The sequence below is a fragment of the Oryzias latipes genome, chromosome 7 (assembly GCF_053564925.1).
Source record: "Oryzias latipes strain Hd-rR chromosome 7, Olatipes_Hd-rR_3.1".
NCBI classification, from domain to species: Eukaryota; Metazoa; Chordata; class Actinopteri; order Beloniformes; family Adrianichthyidae; genus Oryzias; species Oryzias latipes.
In genome coordinates this window covers 17312160-17333822 of record NC_136243.1, presented here as the reverse complement: position 1 = coordinate 17333822, position 21663 = coordinate 17312160, and the positions used below count along the sequence as shown (strand labels likewise).

The window sequence follows — 21663 nt, the reverse complement described above, 5'->3', positions numbered from 1 at the left end:
AATAACTAAACTATAGACTAAACTAAATATTTAGTCTGTAAACTAAATACATGATTTTTATTTTTTAATTCACTTTAAATTAAGATTTATAAATACATAAATTAAAAGGGGAAAATATGCATTTGAAAAATGAAATGTTTTTTCCCCTAAAACAGGCCATATAATATGGAGTGGTAATTTGACTGTGCAGCTTTACACTATAGACGGCATCCCACAAGAAAGATTGCCTAAAAAGTTGTTCTTGGTTTTTTTTTTGTTTTTGGGATTTATTTTGAAATCAGACACTGTTAATTCAAGTGATTCAACTATTTTTGACGACTTTGAGTCGCTATTCTTGCAGTTTTTGGTTGTACTTTCTGGTCAGAGGATTAACTTTCAAGTTAGTCCTCTTTCTTGGTGGACCCTCCTCCCATCTTGCCCCCTCATACCCCCTCACCCCTGCATGCCCAGTGTGAGACTGAGTTCGGCCCCTTCGACTGGAGGCTCGGGTTTATTTGGGAGCGCAGAGAAAAACAGTCGGGTTCCGTGCGCCTCGGGTGAAGGAAAGCTCCGCGGCGGACGCGCAAAAGCAGAAGGGGGGCTGCAGCGACGCCAGAGCAGGAACCGGACATTTGACCTTCTGTGAGCGCTCGGGTTGGAGATTATGACGGTGTTCTCTGCTGTTGGGGCGCTCTTGCTGTGCCAGCTGTTGGCATCCTCCTCAGCCCAGGTGGGTGAATGAGCTGGTGCGCCTTTGCGCGCTGCTTTCCTGGATTTCTATAGGCGCATCTGTTGATGCAGCACTGCTTTTAAAAAAAAGAAGATGCTGCAAGTTATGCCCCAGAGATAAAGCTTTTAAATCTCAATACCGGGCGCGTTTTGGGGTGGAAATGAATTTTAAAGGTGTTTTCTGAGCTGACATTTCCTAATAATTCCCCTCGGATCTGCTGCTGAGTGCAGGTTGTTGCATCGTTTGTTTTTCTCTGAACCTGTGGAATGTGCAGATTTGAGGTTAGCGCGCACAAAGCCGCCTCTGTTCTCCAGCATGCCTAGCTGAGCTTAACTCTGGAGAAAGTTACCGTTCATCTAATGAAGCAAAGCCAAATAGAAATATTAACACTCATCATAATTTCAAAAGCTCCTCCCTTGTTTGACGTTATGTTTTCGTGTGATTTTCCATTGAAAAAGAAATAGTTACATTTTTAGGGCACTTCCAATTGTTCTTAATTCATTAATGTTATTATCCAATTTCAAATTTTAGTTGCCCCCCCCCCCCCCCCCCCCCAAAACAAATTATATACATAATTCAACAACTTTACATCAAATACCTGATTTTAGTTGATTTTCCCTTGCAGAGGCCAGGCCCCAGAGGACCCAAGGGGCTCCCAGGACCCCCAGGGTTACCAGGAAGAGATGGCACAGATGTAAGTTAGGGACACTCCTTTAATATTTGCATCTTAACACAACTGTAAGCTGGACTATTATTGCACTATTTTAACTTCTAAATAGACGTGTGACTGGGGAACATAAGTTAAAGTAAAGAAATGTGATCACTATTTTGATCTTAATTCTTGTTCTTTTGCAAAAACTGGTATTTTTATTTGTAGTAATGGATAACGGGTGTTCCGGTTGTACTCAGAGCAACTCAGACGTAGCATTATTTGTGTAAATTTCATTTAGTCTTAAGTTCATCAGGACGATCCAATAGGTTCCACCTGACTGATTGACTCCTCCCACAGCTACTCCTGGATATGATCAATTGCTTTTAGCAAATAGGCAGGATCAAGGTGTGTGACTTACTTTGAATGAAGGATCTAGAGACACTTCCTTGTTTGCTCCTCCTTACAAAACAGACTGTGACACTGGTTGCACCAGCAGCTTCTGCATTACTATCATTATATACTGAGAGTTTATGGAAAACACAATTTGATTGTGTGCTATTTTCAGTTACAAGGTGGTTAATCTGGTAGTGAGACAACATAATGACATTTTTAAAGTAGACGTTAATTATGAACAGGATTGTAAATCTGTGATAACTCGATTGGATATATGTTATTGCATTCAAATCTTTGACAAACAGACCATTGAATGTTACACGTTTTTTTAATTTTCTTATAAAGGTCCGGTTTGTCTTAGTTTTGGATATTTTCAGATTCCTTTAAAGTTTGGAGACACAGAGGGCTCATTCATGCATTCCCCAAGCCTGTGAGAGCATCTAGAGTTTCAGCTCGCACCTCCTGCCTGCACCTTCACCCTCCTATCCAAACCAAACTCCGGCTTGTATCATGGGACCAATCTGCACTATTTTCAGCCATTTGCTCTTCCCCAATCACTGCAGAGGAAAAGGACCTCTAATAAACAAGAAAGGCATTTTTTTCCCTTTTGTTGTTTCCTTAAAGGCATAACAGGATGAATTACCAGTTTGACTAGATGAAACTGGGTTTTCTGAATGTACAGAAATTGAACTTATATATTTAAAATGCTCAGTGTCACTTTTCTTTCCTTTTTTAGGGGAAACCTGGACCTCCAGGATTTTCAGGGAAACCTGTAAGTATTTCAACCGATCAACAAAAACCAGCACCTCAGTCAGTACCAGTGGAGAAACTGTACTGAGATTTCTATTCGCATAACAGTAAAATAAAAAATAAAAAGACTCATCTTTAGTTTTGTGACTGGTAAATATTTAAGTAATTGTTCTGTTAAGCATTTAATTCTGGTCTACTGTTAGTGTTACTGTTCTGTATACCTTAAATCAAAAACATGTGTTGATGTTCTGCTACATGGAGTCCTTGTCAGTAACTTCCTAAAGCTGTACATCCAGATTTGATCAACTTTTATCACACAAATGGCCATGTCTAAAAGTATATTTCTCCAAAAAATTTAAATCTAACAAATAAAATGAACACTAAGTAGTTTAGTCTTCTTTAATTCAGACAACACTTACTAATAAAGTTGTTTCCTAACGCTCTCTTTGGTGTGAAAGTGCCTCTCTCAAGGATTTTAAGTCAACACTCAATTTTTAGATCAAATGTTTGTTTGAGACCAGAGCTGCATTACTTTTACAAAAAATCTTTATTTTGTGTTATGTATTCGAAGAATATGAGCTTTCTTCTTCTGTGATCAACCAAAAGCAGCATTGTTGTCCTCTTACTGCTCACATTTGACCTGTCAGAAGTTCCAGTTTCCAAAGTTTGTGTGAAAGCTTCGGTTGGCTCTGATCTGTGGGTGCACAAACATTCGTGTTTTGCCTTGGGGGTTGACATTGAAGCTCAACACAAAGAAGGGCTATTTCAACAATCACATCAGTCATCTCTGCAAACATACAGGGATTCCTTCCTCTGATGTTCTATTGAGCACGCTCACATTCGCTGTGAACAGACATGGAACTCTGTAGTTTTCAGTGGTGCTACTTCAAGTTGTTGGTTGGACTTGCAGTTTCACATCTCAGCAACTGTTAGGGAGCAGTCTGGGTCACATTTTGAACGTCCCAAATCTGGTTGACTGGAATCCTTTGAGTCCGATTTTGATTTTTCTACCAATCTGCATTGAAAGCCATTTATTTAATCTATTTAAGGTGAGAAACAACATTTTACTACATTTACACATTTACAACAATGAATTAAGTGTATTTTAAATAGACCAAATCGGGGAATTAAGATTTTTTTCATTACGTGAAAATAAACTAAACACTGATGTAAAGCTGGCATCATGTCTTCGAAACAAATGGTAGTTATTGAAGACAAAATACATAATAAAATATTTTTAAAAACAAATCACCTCTCCAAAGATGACATTTGTAAAAGACGTTTTTTTCTTTTTGGTAAAAACTGAATCAAATCTTCAGTTTCTCTCTCGGTTAAACTAATACCAACTGGATTTGAATGTGTTTTGATTGTTATGGGCAAGTAATATTGCAAAATTAAAAAAATACAAGTCCAGTGTCCACTTGGTCAAACAGTCTCACTTGTTTCTCTCTAGGGCCCCAAAGGAAAAGCAGGGACACCAGGATTACCAGGAAAAGCAGGACTGCCAGGGCTTCCAGGGATCGATGTGAGTGCCCACACATGCTGTTCTGTTTGAACAACTTTGTCTTCATTCAATTTTGACTATTGTTTCTTAAACATTAAACGTATGTGACCCATTTGAACTGGTGAGGCCACGTTTAGATGAAGTTAGTTCAGTAACAGCAGAGGAGAGTTGATGTGACTCTTTCTCTCCAGGGTTTAACCGGACCCGACGGTCCTCCTGGAAAAGATGGACCTGCAGGGGAACAGGTGAGGGTCTCCTGGTCTTCTGAGAGATGCAACATGACACAATTGAAGATACCTCAAATAGCTCAACTCTCACAAACATTCAGATCACCTTTGCCAATGTTGCAGCTCATGCTTTAAGCTTCACATCCATGTTTTCCATGTCTGCCTGAATTTGTCAAGTAGGCTCAGGAATATTTTTAATGAGGGATCAGAATGAGCTCTGCTTATCCAGCCTCTTAATCCGCTCCAGAATGTGCCCTGTTTCTCCCCAATCCACACGATTGTAGATATGATTGTTTCCTTTTTTTTAATCTGATGCAGAGAAGTCTCAAAGAAATGAAGGCATGAACGCAGATGTGACATTAAGCCACTGGAAAATCCTCTGCATGAAACAATAGACTAAGGAACTTGTAGGGTTAAAAACCCCTTAAACCTTCCTGACAGTTCCTCTAATTAGCTGAGCTACTGACTGCATCAGCTTATGTCTGAATGTATGATGATAACTGCTGTTATTGCTGCCCTGCAAAGAAATTCAAGTCTGAGATGAAGAGCTGTGTTCTGGCCATGGAGGTCTAATAACCATCAGCTTAGCCTTTTTGAACTTCTTGGCGCCTGAATTAATTTCCAATAATGGAAACAAAAACACTCATGTTTTGCTTTCAAGTAGATGCCAAATTAAGGTAATTTTGGAGCCGAATGGTTTGTTGCATATTTGCATCAATAGGCGTCATATGGTTAAGCTACAAATGTATTATGTATAAGAAAAAACTAAACACATCAATAAAAAGAAAAGTCATTTTAAAAAATACAATAGAAATTACAGACAAGCCAATAATAATGAATAACAGTAATAATCGAAAACTGGGTTAAAGGTCAAAGTAGCTGTTCATCAGTAATTTTGTGGCGACTTCACCAAAAGCAGAGACTGTGCATTGGGACTCTGGTCTGCAGTGAGACAGGCTCTCCACACAAACAGGAATGTGGCGCTCAAGTGTTGTTTACCTGGAATTTGGACAACACAAATAAAGCTGGGAGGTGACAATGCCTCCACATTGTTTGTTTGAATGATTTATCCAGATTTTATCTGTTTCATTTAAAGGCTAGAAGACTACATTCATTAAAGAGGTCTGAGGCTGGTCTAGAGTTTCTACACTCACAGAAAACATGAAAAAAGCAAAAATAATTTTTATTTATTTTAACCAAAATGTTTAAACTTCTGCTTTAACAAAAAAATCCAACAAACATTTCCTACTAAGACTGTCTATTAGCTGCTTCTTTATTAAAAAAAAAACTAGGGTATACAATTAATAAGAGTGTTAAAATGTATTTTCGAAAGCAGAAAAAATAGTAATAAATAAGAATGTATTTCTGCCTCTTTATCAACAGGGTGAACCGGGGCCTCCTGGTCCACCTGGACCTCCTGTAAGTAACCCCACATATATCTGGTACCAATGAGCCAAATACAGATCTGCCTGTGTTAGACTCACCTGCTTCCTTGTGTGTGAGAGGTAGTTTTCCTCTTGATCGTGGGGACTTAATTTGCCTTCCTGTGTCTTCCGTAGGGCAGAGGGAGACCAGGAGCTCCAGTGAGTACAACACTTGAATCCTTCTGACACCAAACTGCAGCCTGGATCCATGTGCCAGTAGTACTATGACACTAAGTCACTAAGTACTTGGAAGTGTTGTTTACACCTGGTGCCTTTTTTTGTGTTGTTTTCAGGGACTGCCAGGGACCAATGGGTTCCCGGGTGCAGTCGGGCCCCAGGGTCCAGTGGTAGGTATCTGTCTGATATATTTCTCTGCTTAATCAGGTCACATAAAGCTCCTGACACTTTGTGGATGATTCACTCTGATTTATTCAGCTCATTATTTTCTTTCACATTTCTTTGTAGTTGAGTGGATAGAGGCAGACTGAGTCTAAATGAGCTGAACTGCAACTTATCTGAGGATGGTGTTACCCAAAATAACAACTATTCAGGAAATAAAAAGACAAAAAAATGGCTTGTTCCATACATACAAGTCAGTACTAGTCTTTCATTGTCAATGGTGAAAGTAATAACTTCCTTTTCGTTCAAACCAAACCACGCTTTACACCAGATTTATCAACCTTTTTTTAACTTTCCCCTTTTTGCGTTCATACTTTGGACTGCTCTTTGATCCATTGGTAGGAGCATCTGAATCAAATGATAAAGTAACTAAAGCTGTGCACCAAGTAACCCTAAATAACTTTATTGGTTCCAAGCAGGACATATAATGCAGGTGCAAAACAATTAGGGGGTTATTCTTTGTAGTAAAACTTCTTTCTACTAGTCTAGAAGTTTTTTTCTTCTGCCTCTTTTTCCTGAAAGATCTGTGTGATGTCATAAATCTAACATCTTTGCTAAGCATGTGAATCTGACTTTTAGTGTCAAACTAGAAGTGGACACTGCTACAGCCTAAACTACTTATGATGTCACAATATGCCAGTCATCGGGGTATACTAAATCTTTTCTGTGGAGGGGGACAGGGTCGTTATAATTGTGACATTCTGACCTTATTGCCACAAGGTAGATACAAAAAGACAGAGAGGTTGAGGATTCTTCCAATGTTCTTCCTTTTTTGCTTTTATTTAGGGTCCAGAGGGTCTTCCAGGACTTCCTGGACCTCCCGGTCCTGATGGCCCTCCAGTAAGTTTTTTTCTTCTTTTTCTTTTCTTATTTTCCCCAGATTTATTCATCAGTGATACAAAAAAGTGTCGTGATCTGTCTCTGTCTGTTAGGGGCTTCCTGGCACTCTTCAGGATCTTAATGGTGATCTTCTGGTAAGGTGTTGGCAGTGCAAATGAAGAGCAAAAGGAGGTATCATTTGCAGAGTTTTTGCATCTTTGTCCCCAACAGTGTCCTGCAATTTGCCCCCCAGGACCGCCTGGTCCTCCTGGGATGCCAGGCTTCAAGGTAAAAATCCTCTCACTAAAAGTTATGGGTTCCATACTAACAATGTGTGTCCTCAGACCATCATGTTTTTGTGCGATCATGCCCTCAGGGACACACCGGACACAAAGGAGACAAGGGAGAGCAGGGGAAAGATGGAGAAAAGGTCAGCCGAGCCAGTGAGAAGAATAACGGCCTGCTTTCTGTCTTCACTGTGGCTTAATTGTTTTGTTTGGTCAATAGGGAGACCAAGGTCCCACGGGACCACCAGGTATTCCCGGCACTGTGGGTCTACAGGTAAGACACAAGAAGAAAACCATGGGGAATGACCTTCCCCTTAAAAACTGAAGTCCTTTCATGATGGTTTAATGATGCATTTGCAGGGCCCACGCGGTCTGAGAGGTTTACAAGGCCCGATCGGACCTGGAGGTGACAGAGTAAGCAGCCTCTCCGTGTTACCCCATCAACATCTATTATAAAAGGATTATCTTTATGATTGAAACTCTATCATACTCTTTAGGGTTTCCCGGGTTTCAGGGGCAAGCCTGGCATTGCTGGTATCATCGGGAAGACAGTGAGTCACTGCTTGTTTGTTTGATTTATGACAAACACTTTTAGTAGACGTTCACAGCTGGAACATGTGATTGGTCCCATCAATGAAAAGCTGTTTGTGTTTCATCTGATGTCCCCAGGGTGATCCTGGGGAAAGAGGGCCACAGGGATTTAAAGGACCCAAAGGAGAAGTAGTAAGTCAAAACTATTGATTTGTAATGACTTGGAATTGGCAAAAATGCAAAAGTGACACATGCATGTTTTCTTTTATAGGGGAAAATTGGCCCCAAAGGCGCTCCTGGAGGAGCGGGACCCAAAGGGGACCCTGTGAGTTCTTATGTGCTAAAACACTCTGTAATCTGTATAAATGGCAGCTTTGCAAACCATATCGGTCATTTGTGTCTTCGGCAGGGAATGCCGGGCAGAGATGGAAAAGATGGAACTCAGGGGTTGGATGGCGAGAAGGTAAGCGGTTCTGATGCTTCCTGAGTATTTGAACCCAAGATCAGAGGGAGAAAAGCTTTGAGGTGCTCACCACTGGGTTCTGGATTGGATATTCACTATGTATAATTATCATCTGGGAACAACACTCTTTAACCCTTGTGCTATCCTAGGCACTTCAACATTGGGAGTTGGGTCATCTAGACCCACTAGACAGTGTGCTGAACCTTTTTTCTTCAATGATTTGTGATCTTCACTGGTGTCCATGGATTACATGAAATCTTTCCACCTTTATCCACCTTTGTCATGGTAGGGAGAACACGTCAAAGTAAGGGTGGGGTCATCTAAGATAGCACAAGGGTTAACACAAACGTACATGAATATGTCGATGACACTGTCATTCACTGGAAACTGGATCCTTGCAAATAGCATGTATTGCTGAACAGCATTCTGGTATTGATCGAAAATTAGTCCTCCATTCTAAAACCAAGTTTATGATGATTACTAATTGTGATTAGATGCCTTAACCCTTGTGCCATCCTATGGGGTCAAGATGACCACTGACGTGTTCTCCCTACCATGACAAAGGTGGATAAAGGTGGAAAGATTTCATGTCATCCGTGGACACCAGTGAAGATCACAAATCATTGAAGGAAAAAAGGTTCAGAGCACTGTCTAGTGGGTCTAGATGACCCAACTCCCAATGTTAAAGTGCCTAGGATAGCACAAGGGTTAAGCAATCTCCACCCTCTGAGTGTGGTGCAGGCAGGTGGCGCATGTGTCTAAATACATTTGTGTACTGACTGATAACTATCAAACCACATGAGAGTTTTGTTCACAAACTAAGACTTCAATTGACCTTTTATTTTTAAATATAAGCTGTTGTTGAATTATGGAACTCTGTTTTACATGAATGATTCAGCTCAGTGTCTTTGAAAGGCCTTTCAGAGGTTCATCACTAAGCGATGTTACAGCACTGCACACTCGGGTGGGATGGCCCACCCTGGTCATTCAAAGGATGAATTATTGGTACATGTAAAATTTTAAGGCAACACTCGGACTTCTGATCACCTACATCTGCCGGTGCTGCTGCCTCTTGACCAGGACCACCTTGAAAAATAGGTTTTTAGTCTCTGTGGGATTAAATAAAAACAAACTGTATTGTCTATTTCCTGATAGGGGGATGCTGGACGCCACGGAACCGTTGGAGAAAAAGGACCAAATGGACTTCCTGTGAGTATTTTAAAGACTAATGAAAATAGTGTTTTTGGTGTTTTTAACATGTTCTTGTGACATTTTACTCATGAAGGACATGTATAAAGAAGATTGAGCTAAAAGTTGTGTTTCTGAGTATTTTTTTTATTCAACTCGTGAATCAGGAGCAGTGGAAAAAAATGGCGTTTAAAAAAAGCTTGTAGCTGTTAACAACTACAACCAGGGGGCCACCAGCTTCCTGCTCCCCTCCATTCTGATGAAAGAAAAAGGAAAAAGAGGAAAAAGATGGTTTTCCTCTGAATAGTTGAATAGTTCTGATATTGCTCGACATTTTAACCACTAATGTTAGTTTGCATAATAAGCTGGCAAGACAGACGACAAACAAAGGGATTATGCGATATTGATGCAGGCTTACTCCACACCAGCAGTTATAACCACAACTCGGAGGCAAATTTCTGATGCTCTGCAGAAATTATGTTGTAGAAAACAACACAGGTTTTTCATTTTGGCTAAAATCAGCATGATAATGATTAAAAGACCACCGGGAACGCTTTAAAAACAAATCAAAAGATGATCGTAGGGGACTTCAAAAAAGTCTATTTTTGATTTTTGACTTGAAATGGTTTATTTCAAGCAATCAAATAGAAATTATACACAAAAGCAATACAATCATCAGTTATACATTCATACAGTAACTAATCAAACTTAGGATAATTAGGCATATTAATAAATATTGCTTGAAAGGGAGTGGAAGGGAGCGAACTTATATAACCCCAGCCCGTTATACTATAACCATTTTATAACATGATTTATCAATATCCGGTTCATATTTTCAAACCACTAATCTGGAAGTGAAGCATTTAGCATCAAATTCCTTCTTTTCTAGGGTTTGGCGGGAAAGGTTGGGGCAAAAGGGTCTAAAGGAGAAGTTGTGAGTAAAAATAACCACACCAGCATCTCGTGAAGCTTGGAAAATGGAGAGAACCTCTTTAAATTCTATTTCTTTCATTCCAGGGTGATCCAGGGAAATCTGGAGAAACAGGACCCTCTGGAGAGCCAGGTCTTCCTGTATGTGTTTAAGGGGGTTCTTTGTAGTGTCATTTAACACAATATTTCCACCTAGTGGGATTTTTTTATGTTTTGTTTTTTTTTGCGCATCTATCTTTCAGGGGGAGATTGGCATACCTGGAGAGAGGGGGATTGCAGGTCCAAGAGGAGTGGCAGTGAGTAAAAATAAAAAGTCCCCTTTTTTTTGTTGCTATAAGTGCTGATTTTGAATCATCACACATTTTCCTGAATAATTAATCAGGCTTCTCAAAACCAAAATGTTCATTTTCTGACTTGTTCTTCTGTGAAACCAAACTGTTTCTCCATTAGGGAGGAATTGGACCAGCAGGAAACCCTGGACCTCTGGGAGTAAAAGGCTTCCAGGTCAGCGATTTAGCATCACACATTTGTAGCTCTAATATTTTGTCATTAATATTATTAATAATTTTAAAGTAAGAGTGCCTATTCTGTAGGGAATAAAAGGCGCTTTGGGTGACCCAGGACTTCCAGGACCAACAGGGATTCGTGGGGAGTTTGGTGACAGGGTGAGTGTCTCTGTGTTTTGCTGCTACATGTCTCCAGTTTGAGGATCATCGATTCACTTTCTTGGTCTATAAGAGCTTCAAAAGTCCTGCGTGAGCAGAAGAACACTGCGGTGGTATTTTGAAGCCCCGCAGTGGTTTGAGTGTTCGTGCGTCAGCTTGGGCTGATCAGGCCCTCGGCCTCAGTCTGCACACATAGTGGCCTCCTGTTCAGAACCTGGGGAAAGAACAAAGCAGGCCTTCATGCCAGTCCCATTCCCTGTCAACCAGCCCACCTCGCTGCCCCTGCCCCCACCCCCCACTGCACATACATTTCTTCATGGCTCTCATTTCTTGTGCCTCTCTGTCTGTCTTCCAAACCCTGCAGGGCCCGGTGGGGGCTTCTGGAGCGAAGGGAGACATGGTACGTTACGGCCTTTACACTTTTATGATCACCTCCATGCTCACTGGCAAAAAGCAAACAAGTTTCAACAGTTTGAAAAAAAAAATCTAGGCTACATTTTTTACTTAAATAACCGTAGTATTCTGTTGTCACTTTAGGGCGTGGCAGGAAGTGACGGATTACCAGGAGAGAACGGGGAGCCGGTGAGTTTTTGTTTGTTTGTTTTTAAAGCAGCCAATTAGCCTTCAAGCCAAATCAATCCATTCACTGCAAAAACTGAATCTTAAGACGGTAAAAAGTCCCGTGTTTAAAAAAATGTCTTATTTTCTGTTTTTCTATAGCAAGATAAGTTTAGTCACAGAAATCATGTCTTCTATGTCAAGCAACTTGAACTATTAAAGAAAAAGAAAAGAATTCTAGCCTTTTTGTTCAAAGAAGATCCGCCAATGAGGTCAGGCCTGTATAAAAATTAATCTAAAATATATTCTTGTTTTTTTCAGGGAGCTTTTGGACCAGTTGGACAAAAAGGAGAGGTAAGGTATTGTAAAAAATTATCTGAAAAAAGATGTTTTTTGTTTTTGTTTTTACTAATTCAGATCATTCAAACTGCCCTACCAATGAGTTCTTCCTCAGAAATAGTCATTTTGTTTGTGAGTGTCCTCCACATGTTCACCTTGAACTGCTTGCCAATCGACAGGGCCTCAGCGCGTGATTGAGATCGGTCAAACTAAGCTGCAGCAGCATTTCGTATCTTCTTTGCTGTGCTTTATATAAATAAAATCAATGAATGAATCTATCCCCACCATTTCTCAGAAGAACACCTTTCCTCTCAACTCAGTGTTGAAATATTAAATGCTTCTTGTTCCAGAATTCTGGCATTTTTTTACAGACATTAGGCCAGGGGTGGGCAATTCCAGGCCTCGAGGGCCGGTGTGTCTGCATGATTTCCAGATACTCTTGCCCTACTCATGGCTGATTACCTGGTTCAGGTGTGTCCAGCCAATCAGAACATGCCAGAGCAGGGTATGCTGGAAAACATGCAGGACTGCGGCCCTCAGTGCCCACCTCTGCATTAGGCTAACGATTGTTCCTGGTTGCAGTCAGGGAAGCGAGGTGAACTGGGGCCGAAGGGCGTGACTGGGCCACAAGGAGAGCTCGGCGCACGAGGGCCTCCGGGAAAGCAAGGGCCAATTGGTTTCCAAGGTGAACAGGGGGTGCCTGGACTTCCAGGAAAGAGAGGTGTACCTGTGAGTCTGAGATTTGCCTCTCCGCCTTTAACTGTTCAAGGCTCTTAAGAAGTTGTCATACCCGCTGGTTGAGTGAGCTCACACTTCTGACACGCCTTCTTGTGTCTCAGGGTAAACTGGCGAGTGAGCAGCACATCAGAGAGCTGTGTGGTTCCATGATTGACGGTGAGTTTCTCCTTTTCTGCGTCTGATCTTAAGGAAAGCAGAGTTGAGGATTCACTCCATCCTCCATTCTTCTCCATCCTGCAGATCAGATAGCACAGTTGGCTGCTAACTTGAGGCGACCCCTGGCACCTGGAATGGTGGGCCGCCCCGGCCCTGCCGGCTCACCTGGAGAGCCTGGTTCTGCTGGTTCTATTGGGCATCCAGGTCCTCGTGGGCCACCGGGGTACAGAGGCCTGCCAGGGGAACTTGGAGATCCAGGTCCCAGAGGTATGAAAAAGTCTTTACATGCATAAAATTTACATGGTAACAATTGTGTTTTTAACATGTCCTTCCAGCATTTTACTGATGATGGAGGACATATGTAAAAAAAAATTAAAATGAGTGTTTTTCACCCTCCAGGTTTTACTTCTTAAACCCTTTTTTAATCTTTCAAATGTGACTTTGAAAGACTAAATCAGGTCAAAGCAGTATACCATAGAGTCACCAATTACCCCAGGGCTAACACCTAAACATGAACAGTGCAGGTGCAACACCAATCCACAAGTACTGATTGTAGAAGCTCCAACACATTTCACCAGCTGCTAAAGCACAAATACCAATGATTGAAGTTCTAAACAGAAAGTTCACTTTAAAAGAAAAATTAATACATTTGGTTTAAAATCTGCTACCTGTACTAGATCCCCAAGTGGAGGAGCTAAAGTCACAGATGTGGCCTTTGAATGACTTAAGCTTAATTCAGCTTTGGATCTCGTTTTTGGCCCTTGGTTTGACTAAATCATGGAATTTACCCATAATATTCCAGTCTCAAATTGTTGGACACTCTACTGCAAAGCCACTAGTATGTTTTTTTTTATACAGGTGATGTGGGAGATCAAGGTGACAAGGGTTCAGTCGGTAAAGCCGTTGATGGACCACCTGGAGACCAAGGACACCAAGGTAGGAAGGGTTTCTAAATCAAGGAAAGATGCTTAACTTTCATGATTGCCTCTACAACTGTGTGCGTTGCTTCTCACAGGTCAACCAGGAGTACCTGGAATTGTCAAAGACGGGCGTGATGGATCTCCGGGAGATCCAGGTGAGCCTGGAGAGGCGGGCAGAGTGGGTAGGACTGGACACCAGGGACCTCCTGGGATCTGTGATACATCAGCCTGCCAGGGAGCATCAGTGGCTGGAAAATCTTCCAACCCCAAAAACTAAAAAGAAAAAAAAAAGACTTCCTGCAGCCTAAAATCCTCTGCTACAAGGAGGTGGAATGAAAAACAAGGAGACTGGTTCTTAAAAACATCTCTTTATTAAAAAAATACAAGCGTCACAAGAAGGGGGAAGTAACATCAGATATTTGGAGAAGAACGGAGGATCACCAAAGCGAGTGTGATGGAAGCAAAGACCCCGCGTGACACCCAGAAAGAAAGCAGGCAGAGACATGGAAGAGAGGACGAGAACAACAATCCAAACATCATCACACAATTTACAAACTGGAACAATCCCTTTGTGTATAAAAACTTTGTACATGTCGTAGCCAGCGCCCCATCGACATCTGTAACCTCGCTGCAAACATTTGTGACTGTCTGATGTCGATGTGATCTCATCATGGTGCATTGTGTAAATCCCAGGTCTTACCTCAACTAACAAGCTTAATAGTGTAAAATATGGAAGGATATGCAGGAGGTAAAAAGCTGTGTGTACTGAAACAGTAATAAAAGGGGCCCAGAACTTGTTCAGACAATGTAAACATAAATATTTTGATACGTTTTTTAAGTAACTTGTTTTTCTGCCAATATGTTTTTAATCACATGTAAAGATTAAGAATCAAAACCAGGATAAAAACTGCCGATGCATAAATTAGAAATGCGAAATAAACATCATTTAAGAGGCTTAGGGGGTTTTAAGTTTTATAAGTTCCTTTTTCTCCTATCTGCAATGACCACGTCCACTATATCCCTCCGGTGCTGTAACTATTAAATATACATTTACTTTAATACTATTTATTGTTTGTGGGTGACTTGTATGTACAGTAAGATGCTACAGCGACGTTGTTGTAAGAAAGACCAAATAAAGCCACTTTTCAGTCAAATATTCCTCTTTTCTACCCGTCTAAAGAAAACGGCACACGTCAGATAAAGAGGAACTGCAGCAGAAATTTAACAGAACTTATTTCAATTCAAAAGTTTCAATATTTTAGTAAAAAGGATTGAAAAAAAAGGATGCAAAACTAATCTACTTTGGTAAAGACTTTGGTCGAGAATAAAGAGATCAACGTCAAACAGCGTTTTTGCTCCAACAAAACCATTTCATCTGTTCTAAAAGTTTCTTTGAACGAATGTTTTTTTAATGGCGCCAAAAAAAAAAAAGGTTTTAACACGGAGTTTGGAAAGTGAACAGGTTCAGACTTTCAAGCGTGAAAACACAAACACAGACAAATCAATGAAATGTAAACTTTTTGGGGGATTAAAAACAAAACGGTTATTGTTCAGCGGCGAGGGAGGGGTCGAGTGCCTCATTCACCTCCGGCTGGATTGGGTGCTGGCCTGAAGAGGAGCCGCTCTTCAGACACGTTTCTGTTTTATGAGCAAAGAGCTTCCCAAACTCCTAAAGACAAAACAGAAAAAATAAAAGGTCAGAACTGATGGAGTCACTTCTGTTTAAACCTGCCTGCTGAGGCTGGTTTTATTTATTTGTCTCTTGTACAAACAACCACAAAAATTGTAACCTCTGTCCAGATTAGATTAGATTAGATTAGATTAGATACACTTTATTCATCTCACAATGGGGAAATACTCTTATCTTCAGAAGCAAAAAAGACATTCAGAAATACAAAACAGCAAAAAAAAGTGGCATTCACAGAGAAAAAAGTGACCTTCATAACAACATTATAGATGAGACAGAGGAACATCTGTAACAACTGCTTTTTTATGACAAAGTAAATTAAATTTGAACAAAAATAAATAAGTAAAAATACACAGCAAAAGCAACCGTTAGAGAACAAGAACAAAAAACAACTGAAAATTTGTCATTTTAAAGCCTATTTTGTGCCACAAAAAATGTATTTAGCCTTACATCTATCTTTATGATGTGTGGACCATTGACTGTATATGAGAACTGGACTGAGTGACCCCTCCCCCTGCTGGTTCCAAGAAGCCAAAATCCAGAAGACTTCTATAGAAAAATAAACATCTATTACTCATTCATTCTATTTGTCAGAAGGACTATTCTCATTTTGCTATTTTTTAACGAGTTCTTTCTAGTCCTAATTGTTTGAAATATTTTTCTTCAAAACTATTCTAGTTATAAACTGGCCAATCAGATGCCTCGATAAAAATATGCTGCCTCACATCGAACGTTTCAAACATCTGATCAATTGGATGGTGAGGATGTGGACTTCCAACTCGCTCACTCCTGATTGGTAAGAGCGATTCCCATTGAAATGACTCAGACCAATAATCACTGCTCACTGACGTCTGGCTCCAACATGGCGGCGTCCACATTGAGAAAAAATGGCAACTGAATGACTTCATTTCATTGGAGCCGGAACCAAGTCTCTTTCTATGGGTAACGTCACACTCACTCAGTCCAGTTCTCTTTTACAGTCAGAGATTGAAAGATGCACGTCAGCTGCAGTCACAGCAAACACAAGAGGCTCACCTCTTTGAACGTGTCTCCATACTTCTTGGTGATGTACCTCAGGAAGGTTGTGGTCCACGTCAGAGTGGTAACTTTGTCAGTGCAGGGGTCACAGAACGGCACCATGGTGTTCAGCTCATCACAGCACAGGCGAATCCTCTTCCTGACATTCATCAAACATGTTTAAATATCTTCTGAAATGGTTAAATGCATGTTTAAAACATCTTTTTTTTTTTACTTTAAACAGATCGAGCAGTCTCCCTTTAAAAGAACTGAAAATCAAGTTAGACTGAAAATAGAGGCTTTTAAAGGTTTAAAGTTAAAGTGCAGTGTTTTGCAGCACAAACTTGATCATGTAAATGAGGTTTAAAGATCTGTAAATAAATCAAAATAATAAATAAATCCAAATTTGCCATAGTATTTTCTAAATCATGTTTTTGTTTAACAATTATTTGTTTTACTGTCAGGTTTTTCTTCAAAATCTAAAATGAATTTCTTTCTATGATAATCAAAGCTGAAATGTTGTTAAACTAAATCTTTATGAATTTGTAACATTTTTGTTACCTTTCAAGTAAAAAAATTCATTTTTTCATTTCAAACACAACTACAGTATCCCCCCCCCAATAGGGACCAGAGACCCCCCCCCCCAAAAAGGCAGAATAAGGAAAACAACCCCCCCTCCCCAAAAGACCCCCTCTCAAGCAAGAAAAGAGCTAAAAAATAACTGATATTTCATGAAAAGATTTGTTCCGTAGTGTGCCAAAGGTAATATATCATCATATATATGGATATAGTTTAGTCTGAAAGGCTCAAGAAAATCACGATATAGATTCTTGTTAAAGTTTAGACTAGCATTGTTTTATGAACCTGACTTTAACGCTGCAGCTCCTCCTTTAGAGGTTCTTCAAAATAACCTTTCTGCATGCAGACTGCGGCTCACCTGCGCTCCCTCTCAGTAATGTTGTGTCTTTCTCTGCGCTGATTGTTAGACAGAAGAGATCGAGCTCTTTTCCGGCCTCCGCGCTGAGCCTCTTTGACCGAGTCTGGAAGAGCCTGAACAGACGCTCTGTTGGCCTCGGGGCCGCAGTTATTTCTGTGGACAGCAGGTGTCTCCACATCCTCTATTTGGAGAAAGAAAAATTTAAATGCAGATTGCTCTATAAATAAATTAAAAATACAACATAAAAGGTGGTGTTTTTTTCTTTACTGTTGACAATTATCTGCTCTTCCTCTAGGTTGTTGCTGGTATGAACACTTTTTGGAAAAGTGTGATCAGGGTAGAAATGAAATGAAAAGCTCTTGGAGATGACTAAACCCGGGTGTTTGTTCGTCTCAGTCGTCTGAGCAAAACTCTGAAATACAAAGGCAGATAATTGGGCTTTATTCTGAACAAAATGCTTCTTTTTTTAAAGCATCATCATTTTCTTTCATCCTACCTGACCACACACTGGATTAATGTCTCTGCTGGAACCAACCGGAGGATTTTCCCCATCAGCTGTCGCCCACTTTGACCTCTGAGGATTGATGGCCGTCTCTTCAGCCACTGCCGACTGCTGGAATGCTGTCAGCAGACTAAAACAAAACAGTCGAAATGTACCTGCACTATAAGAGAGCAATAACAAAGCAGAACGCACGTTTGTTTTTTTTAAAGTACCTGCTGAGGAGAGTCGGGTGAATGTCTGGCTGTCCCGTGGTATCGGGACACATGCTGTTAAATCTCTTCTCGAGACAAACTCTGGCACTGGACAAGGATTCCTTCGGTGAAATTCTCCTGAACTTGCCAAGAGGCGTCGCCGGGCTATCCTCCCTATTGATCCTGGCCAGCACGGATCCTGGGACCTCTCCGTGGGACGGAGTCTTTTCCACCGACGTCAGCAGGCAGTGGTCGTCGCTTGAAACTGACAGGTCGATGGCTTGAGTGGATTTGAGGGGAGAAACCACCGTAGAGTTAGCAGCACCTTTGACCACCACTCCGGCTGAGCGGGGCCGGGTGTCCGGGCCTTCCACAGGCCCCGCCTGAGCCTCTGCGCGCCAGCGGATGAAGTGCTGAAGGTCCGAAAACTCAGCCTCCGTCATGTCGATCAGACCAAGGTCTGAGCTCAACATCTGCCCCTGATCCTGCGTCACGGACCCACTCGGTGTCAGAATCAGCTCAACCGAGTCACCAGGGTGCTCTCTGACTGAAGGCGAGGGGTGGGCGGTTTTACAGGATGAAGATAGAGACGACATTTTTGAATCTGAGGATGATGAAATAAAGATCAAAAACAATGACTGAACAGCACAACTGAACAGCTTCGATCACTGAATTATTTTATTTCCCCTTTTTATGATGTGATAATAGACAACCAGAATGTGTGCGTCTGGGCAGAGCGGTCAGCCATATTTTTCTGCAAAACGTGAAATCAGGGAAAGACAACTTAAAGACCCACTCAGATGAAATTTGTGATTTTAACTTGTTTCTTGTGGCATTTTCTCATGATGGAGGACATATGAAGAAAATTAAGATGAAAGATTCTCAGTATTCAACTCATTGTGAATCAAGAGCAGATACAAAAATCCCACTGGAAAAAGCTTGTTGGTGTGCCGTAGCAGCTAATAGGGCAAGTAACAAGCTCCCTGCTGTGGCTTGGCGACTCCATTCTGATGTAGATGACCAGATCCACATACGGTTTCTTTTTTTCATCTGGCTCAAAACTGTACGGCTGGATAGTTTCAATATTGCTCGCCATTTTTGTTGTGCGGGTAAAGTTAGGTTAGTTTGTTGTTTTTATTATTACTATTATTATGTCGAGAAGGAGGGGTGGGCTTACTAGTCTGCATACAGCTCAGAGGCGCATTTCTAATAAACAACTGCCGCTCTGCAGAAAACACAGAATAATTCAAAGACCACTAGGAATGCTTTTAAAATAGATCAGAAAATGAGTGGAGTGGGATTTTCAAGAACCAAAGGGTTCTTATCTTTTCAGACATCCTCTGTCGTGCAGAACTTGATCATCCGTTTGGATATGGCACTAAGGCTCACTCCAATCAACACTGCGATCTAATTTGCCATGCAGACCCCCACAGACCCCCCCTGACCACCAATGATACTCACAGCTGCTGCCATCAGGCATCTGATAAGGAGCAGCGGGGGCTGCCAAAGTCTTCAGTCAGTCGCACAACACAACAAATGCGAGCTCTTTTGAAATGTGGCACCTTTATGACAGCATAGGGTTTGACACCAAGAAGCAACAAAAGGATAAGGAACTTTCAGTAAAATTCGTTTTTGTGTGTCTGAGTCTTTTTTCCCCTTTTTTTATTTTGAAATATCCAGTTAAGAATGGAGTTTCTTAAATTAAACCAACTAAACACTGGCTAAGCTCGTTTTGTCATTAGCAGATTTCTTTTCATGCTTAATTATAACACTTATAGTACTTTTTTATATATACATTTACAGTTTACTGGCAAATTTAAAACTTCCACCACCTTGTGCTCAATAGTTTCAACTATAATGAAGAAATTAAAAAAAAAAAATACGAGGGGGTGGGGGGTATACAAATAAAATCGTAGATACAATTTCAGATGAATGAAAATACCCCCGTTTTGTAATTTTTTTATTTTTCACATAATGATTCTTTTCGACCGAACATCCGTAAAAACAAAACCTGTTACACTATAATACCTTAATAAATGAGCGTTGTTATTCTTTTTACCATCTACTATCCAGACTAAAATCATTCGGTAATTTTTATGCTGAAATGAAGACTGAAAATTGGCTAAAATAGCTGCCGGTTGGTGGATTTCTATTAGCACACTGTAGCTAAGCTAAGCTAAGTTAAGACAAGCTAACGTTCGGTTCTGCCGTAATACGTGCAGGATATAAATAACAATGCAAAAAACTTTAATAACTTTAATTATAATTTGTTATTTTACCAGTATGATCAGTTTTGAGCTGTCCACGAGTGCCCTTAATGGAGACAGACTTACTTTCAGCCTAGTTCTTTGACCGATGTCAAAGAATGAATGTCCGCGGCGCCACCAGTTCTGTGCGATCACTAAATCCTCCTTCCAGGAAACTAGAATGAAATCGAAAACGCGAACTCATAAAATAATAATAATAATTAATATTATAATTTCTTAATAAAAAATAATTTTACACAGGCTGATATTTTCTCCGAATTAATGATTTGATTCATTTTTCTAAAAAAAAAAAAAAATCCGTTTTTAGTGCATATATATAAATGTATGTTTTCGTGGGTTTCATAACCTAAAACCTAAAAGCTAAAAAAAGAAAAAGAATATATAAAGATAGACAAATACACTACAATACTTTAAATCAATTAGGAAGTGTGCCCTGAATATATTACATTTTTAAAAAGAATTATGGAAATGAGAACACGTTCCCATGATATTCTAATTGTTGATAAGGGTCTGTAATTGAGCTTCTTATGGATACATTAGGATTTAGTTTCATTTTGAATGTTGGCCCAAAATCTAAGATTAATGACAAGAATACATTAGGCGGGATTACAATGTATTTTAAGATACTTTTGATGGTTTATAAAGGTTTTAATGGTCTTGGGCCTTCTTAACTCAGCGATATTCTAGTCTTTTAATGTTTTATGAGCCCTAGGACCCTGAGCTCTTCCTGCACTGGTCTTTTAGCTGTTCCTGAGGTATGGACCAAGTTTTATAGTGAGGCCTGCCAGAGAGCCTCAGGGCCACAGTGATTGTAGAGGTTTTAGGAGAAGGCTCCAGATCACCTAACTATTTATATATGTTCTTTATTAGCCTTTTTATAATCTTTTCTGTATTAAATTTTTTAATAAGTATTTAATTTTATGTATTTACATACATGACACCTATGTAATTGTAATGTCTTTCTTATTATGGTTTTAGCCCCAGTGTTTATCTGTAGGGTGTCTTTGTGCCGGGGCTTGCAGGCTTGGCCGGTGGTTGATGCCGCAGTTCTTGCCTTTGCTGGGGGCTGGGGTCCAGCATTGCAGCCTCACGGTTGTGGAATGCATGAACCGTCCAAAGCAAAGGCTTCCGCATCGTCCGTTAATTTCTGATAATGGACACCTTGTCAACCATCATCACTTACTTGACCAATAACTTAAATGCAGTCAAATTGTACAGTCAAATCAATTAATCATTTTTTTTCTAATCGGGTAATATTTTATGTAATAGGTTGCACTAGACAGATATGAAACTACCTGAAAATAAACATCTAAAAACAGAAAAGAATAAATGAGTGATTTCAAAGGCATTACATTACACTAGCCAACTGCAATTACCAGTTTTACATTGCACTTATTAGCTGAATTCCCC

At 40.3% G+C, this 21663-nt stretch overlaps 2 protein-coding genes across 3 annotated transcripts; one reads left to right on the top strand and one right to left on the bottom strand.

Annotated features, from left to right (window-relative positions):
* Positions 1–447: 447 nt before the first annotated feature.
* col9a3 (collagen, type IX, alpha 3) lies at positions 448–14806 on the top strand. The gene is made up of 32 exons (XM_004070801.5): positions 448–709; positions 1335–1403; positions 2491–2526; positions 3958–4029; positions 4200–4253; positions 5619–5654; positions 5795–5818; positions 5953–6006; positions 6845–6898; positions 6991–7032; positions 7109–7165; positions 7254–7307; positions 7385–7438; positions 7525–7578; positions 7662–7715; positions 7834–7887; positions 7967–8020; positions 8105–8158; positions 9314–9367; positions 10236–10280; positions 10364–10417; positions 10519–10572; positions 10727–10780; positions 10870–10941; positions 11306–11341; positions 11479–11523; positions 11821–11853; positions 12421–12567; positions 12678–12732; positions 12817–12999; positions 13591–13668; positions 13748–14806. Exons 1-32 carry the CDS (start codon positions 644–646, stop codon positions 13927–13929), a joined length of 2034 nt encoding a protein of 677 aa, XP_004070849.1. The 5' UTR covers positions 448–643; the 3' UTR covers positions 13930–14806.
* On the bottom strand, positions 14005–20433 carry LOC101160811 (uncharacterized). Of its 2 annotated transcripts, none has more exons than XM_004070906.5 (7): positions 20320–20433; positions 18008–18590; positions 17790–17925; positions 17561–17705; positions 17294–17474; positions 16375–16516; positions 14005–15321 (listed from the first exon to the last, which is right to left on the bottom strand). In XM_004070906.5, the coding sequence occupies exons 2-7, from the start codon at positions 18580–18582 to the stop codon at positions 15196–15198; spliced, it is 1305 nt and encodes a 434-aa protein (XP_004070954.1). In that variant the 5' UTR covers positions 18583–18590; positions 20320–20433; the 3' UTR covers positions 14005–15195. The 2 variants fall into 2 exon arrangements, with proteins under 2 accessions (XP_004070954.1, XP_020560010.1); XM_020704351.3 differs by having other exon boundaries at positions 20266–20377.
* Positions 20434–21663: the final 1230 nt, after the last annotated feature.